The 4882-nt window shown below is 48.4% G+C and overlaps 1 protein-coding gene across 1 annotated transcript in view; it reads right to left on the reverse strand.

Moving 5' to 3' along the window:
* Positions 1-4531, reverse strand: part of ADGRB3 (adhesion G protein-coupled receptor B3) — a 738716-nt gene extending 734185 nt beyond the window's left edge. Inside the window, exons 1-2 of the mRNA XM_006016642.3 lie at positions 4333-4531; positions 736-1504 (exon numbers count right to left, since the gene is read on the reverse strand). Of these exons, the coding sequence (XP_006016704.1) occupies positions 736-1489 (754 nt within the window). The 5' untranslated portion in view covers positions 1490-1504; positions 4333-4531. The remainder of the gene's footprint in view (positions 1-735; positions 1505-4332) is intronic.
* Positions 4532-4882: the final 351 nt, after the last annotated feature.

Consider the following 4882-nt stretch of genomic DNA (forward strand, 5'->3'; position numbering starts at 1 on the left):
TCAGCTTTTCCTCTCCCTCCCCGCTCCGGCTTGGCTGCCCTTAAAAAAATCCTACCCTAACAACGTGCCAATGTTACAGTCCTCCACAAAGGCAACTGCTATGAGGGGGGGCTGGGAGCTTGGCTCGGCCTTCCTGGAGACAGGGAGCTTTGTGGCCGTGTAGGAAGCGAGGGGGAGAGAGGACATTTTCTGCATCAAAGATGCAGGGGCCTGGCGGGCAGCAGCGGGGTCCCCCCCCCTCGCCACGGCGTGGTGCCCGCGCTCCCGCCTCGGCCCCCGGCCAAGCACGTGCAGACCCGCGCCCGGGCCAGCCCGGGGGGAGCCGCCGACTTCGGAGCCTGGCCGGACTGAGGACTGCGGGGCCCGGCCTGCGGCTCCCCTCGGGGCTCATCCAAGGGAGGAAGCGTGTGGTTGCGATGCCGACGAGGAAAGAAGGGGGGGGAAAAAAGAGCTAATGACTTGGCTCCCAACCTGTCACCATCGCCCTGTGAGAGCTGCCAGAGTTTCGCATCCCCACTGAACAACGGGGCTTCACATCCCGGGCGTCCCCCGGAGCTCTGACCCCCTACCTTTCCCCGGCCGGGGACATGTCTTGGGGGGATGCAGTGCCTTGCGGTTTGAAGGCGATCAGCCCCCCTGTGAGATGCGTGGGGTGTGAGCCAGGAGGTGAAGTACCAGGGAGAGGGGAGGGCTGGGGTGGCAATGGGACCCGGACACCCCAGCAGCAGCACCTACCTTCTTTGGGCGGCCGCTTGACTTCTCTGCTGAGGTTGCAGACCTGGGTGGTTTGCAGCTCCTGGGTCAGGCAGCCCTCGGTCTGCTCGTTAAGGGGCAGCACCACGTTATTGAGCAACACCAGGGACTGGTCGTCTATTCCCCATTCTCCCAAATGCTGAGGGCAGGTGCATTTTGTATACATGATTCCACAGGACTCGGTTCTCCCGTTCTCGGATTTCAAGCAGCTCTCCAGCCAAGTGCATAATACGTGGCAACCAAACTGGCTCGGGCTCACCTTGTTCAACACCAAAAACTCAAAGAAGGATTTTTGGTCGTCTTCCTTTTTGTGTAATCCTGGGAAATCGATGGGATAAACTCGGCGGATCTGAATGAAATTCTTATCATATTGCAGAAATACAAAAGCATTCTTGGAATCGCAGAGCTGCATTATAGAGTGGTTATTTTTTAAAAGATCCTTTATTTTCTCATGAGAAAAATGATCGAACTGATAAGCCAAGAGGGAAAAGTTGGAGCAGCTGAAGTCTTTTTTGGAAAATTTCAGGTAAATGCTATATTTGGTCGGATCTGGATTTTCCAGCGTCCAAGTGCAGTTTGTAAAGTTTTTAGGAAACATTTCACTTACAGAATACGATCCATAAATGACCCCCTTCACCAGCGTGGAACACCAGAAGTCTTGGGCAGCATTAAATCCAAACATAACCAGTAGATAGGTGGAAAATATATAAATCAGCAAATTACGAACAGCCTTCATCCTATGTCATTTGGCCTGCAGGAAATGAAATGAAATAAAATGCAAGTAGAATCCTTCACGCATTGAAAACCAAACTCCTTCCAATAGTCCAGCCAGCTGTTTTCAAGATTCCAGTTAGAGCCCTTTTAAAAAAGAAGGGCAGGTAATTTTTATTTTATAACGCAAGGAAATTGTTTGATGCTGTGTGAACAGCGCCATCACGTGGCCATCACAACAGTCAAATTCCCTAAATTCAAATTAAAAAAATAACATTTATTAGATTATTAATAGGAATGCCCTCACTTATCTATCACATATTCATCTTGGCGTAATCCGGAACTCTTCAATGTAGATAAAACCCAGGGGTTTTTATCCCACAGACTAAGAGAAGGGGTATTCATTTTTAAGTCAATACATGTATAAATGTACTATATAGAGTGTGCACTATATATATATGTGTGCAAATATATATATGCATATATTTGCATATATAGTGTGTGTGTGTGAATGTACACACAGATAATCTCTCTAGACCAGATCAGTAAAGCTGGTAACATCTGTTTTTACATATCATTGTTTCTATTAAATCTGAGAAGTAATTGTGATGAATTACAACCATAATTTTAAAAATGCACAAATTATTATTCGCTACAGATGGAACATTATCTCCCATATGTCTACATGCCTTTGCAATGGCCACCTGGTATATAGAGGTCTCTATAAAAAGAAAATCCTGGGAGGAAATAACTAATATTAATATGTGTTAATAAAATCTTGAAACTGGTATCTGGGAAAGGCATCTAGGTAGTTAGATGGAACTAGTGGTTGTCTGACACTGACACTGAGACCCAGCATTTTAGACAATCATTTCAGTGTGATATAACCTCCGGGGATATATCAAGTGGATCAGTATATTAGCATCGATAGCCAAGGACAGTATGGAGTGAGCCTTGCTACGCAAGGATCTCTGTAACTGGACTGAGTTTCTTAGCTGCCCTTTGATGATAACTATTTTGTTCAGTGGGGTTATCTGCTGTACTTTGCAGATGTGCGCCTGAGCGATGAAAGGCAGATGTCATTTTCTGTGCTAGCATCTCCAAATAAAGCTCTTCGTGCACCTCCTCCACAGTTACAGCCTCCACATGCTCTGCTCTAACAGGGGCCTAGGACAATAAAGTGAACCTTAGTTATATTTACCTCTGTAATGTTATCCAAAAAAATTAAATTTGAGAACGTTTTCAGCTTTAAGAAGTTGCTAATCTCTTACAACTGAGTAGCTTTCCGCTGTTTACAAGTGTGAGCAGACAAAAGTGATGCCAAGTTAATCTAGAAACTCTTTAGACTGCAGCCTCCTCGACGGTTGCTCTGGAAGCAGACACAGACACAGACCCAGACACAGTTACTGGGTTTGGACGTCTGTCTTTGCCCGGCTTTTCATCCCCCCTCCAAATGGCAAGGCACCCTCCGTCTCCGGCTATTGCATAACCCTCAACTCATCGGGGATTAAATTCCTTTGCAGAGAATCGTGTATTTCCCAGATATAATCCCAACTCTAAATCTTGAGATGGGCAAAGCAGCACCAACTCCAACCCTTTTTATAGCTGCAGTTTAAAAACAACATCCCCCCCCCCGGAAACAAACAAACAAACAAAAAGCAAAAAACAAAAAAACCCGAGCTGCCGACTGATCTACCCAAACCATTGGATTTTGCCTTTCCCGATCGCATCTCTCAGCAAAGAACCGGGTCCTCTGCCTCGAAATCGGGTCGAGGAAACGTTTAAAGACGGGAAAAATAGAAACTCAGAGGCAATTCTAGATACAATTTCCTCTTTGCTGGAGCACTTCTCAGGCGATGCAGCTCTACGCAGCGCTATTCAGGATGGTGGAGGCGTTGAAATCCAGGGTGACAATAAGTGTCTAAATTCGGATTCCACCCATGAAAAAGGATTCGTTATAATCCGAAAAGCGAAGGGGAGGGGAAGCGAGGAGGGAAGGGGTTATTTGGTCATTTATTTTAAAATAAAAGCCCTCCTCTTCTTTCCCACCTATGCTGGGTGGAAAAAAAAATAAAGAGGTCTGCAGTGCCAGCCTGCTTTCTACGGGGGAACCTAGTCAAATAGCCATCATTTCAGCTGAGCGTTGGTCCAAGCAAGACTACCGAGACAGAAAATGATTTTAAGCCGCCCCCCCCACCCCCCAGCCTCTCTCAATTTCTACAGATGCATGTATCGCGCCGGCAGCATTTCATTTAGCCTACAATACTGCTAAATACGCTCGTTGAACCGATTAGGCACTCGGATTAAAAAATATCTTTCTTTCCTGGGGAAGGGGGGTGGGGGGAGCTGTTTGCAAGTGCGGCCACCGAGGTTTAAAGTTGCCCGTTTGGGGAGAAATCTCTTTAGCTAAAAAGCAAACGGGCGTTTAGTTTGGATATTCCCCAAACTGATTGTCTAGGTGACACTGTAGTTTAGCCGAACATAGACGGCGCCATCACTCCACTTATTTTTCACCCAACAGAAGATCCACTGACTTCCCTTATTTTAACTTCCTATTAACCTAAAATCCCCCCCCCCCACCCCTTTCCCAGAAAATTACCCCAATCATGAACAAACCTCAGGTTTTCTTGGTCTCTCTGGAAACGACTCCCGGGGAAGCAGCCCTGCCGCCACCCAGACTTCTCTTAACTTTTCAACCGCGGGCTCGGACCAGGCAGGCAGCGCAGAGCCGCGCAGCGTGGTCTGGAGCTTCAGCAACAGCCTGTCCTCCTCCGCCGCCGCCTCCTCCCCGCCAGCCTCAGCTCCAAGCTCCCCAGTCACATCATCCCTGGAAACGGGAGAGGCAGAGATGCCCCCGGACACCCTTACCTTCCACTCCGAAAGCTGGCAGGCTCTTTCTCTAAACCACTAGCGCCACAGGCACGCGTCCCAACACCAGTGCTGGAGAGATGCCCCTTCTGTCGGCAGCACCGGTTCCCATTTTCCCCGGCTTAGGTTCAAAACCAAGATCGGAAGAAAAAATAAAAGGCAAAAAAAAAAAATAATAATAATAATAAAGGCAGAGAGAAGCCCCCTTGTACGCCCGGAGCAGCTTCGCCTCTGGATTCGCTACATCCAAGCACACGGAGGGACAGGAAAAGCCCCAGCCCCGGCACCGCAGGAGGGTGGGTGGTGGAGGGGGCAAAACGGAACTGGCGGAAGGGCGAAGAAAACTGAATACACTTGAAACAAAGTCTGAACACGAGCAGGCGGCGGGCAGCGATGCCAGGCGAGCAGGGAGCCAGGAGCACAACTACTGCCCTAATGCAGATTGGTGGAGGGGGTTGTTGTTGTTTGGTTTGGTTATTCTTTATCTGGATATACTTCTTCCTCTCCTCCTCCCCCTCAGGTGCCGCTGGGTGGACAGCGGTTGGGGGGG

This window comes from Alligator sinensis, unplaced genomic scaffold (assembly GCF_000455745.1).
Source record: "Alligator sinensis unplaced genomic scaffold, ASM45574v1 scaffold499_1, whole genome shotgun sequence".
Taxonomy (NCBI): domain Eukaryota; kingdom Metazoa; phylum Chordata; order Crocodylia; family Alligatoridae; genus Alligator; species Alligator sinensis.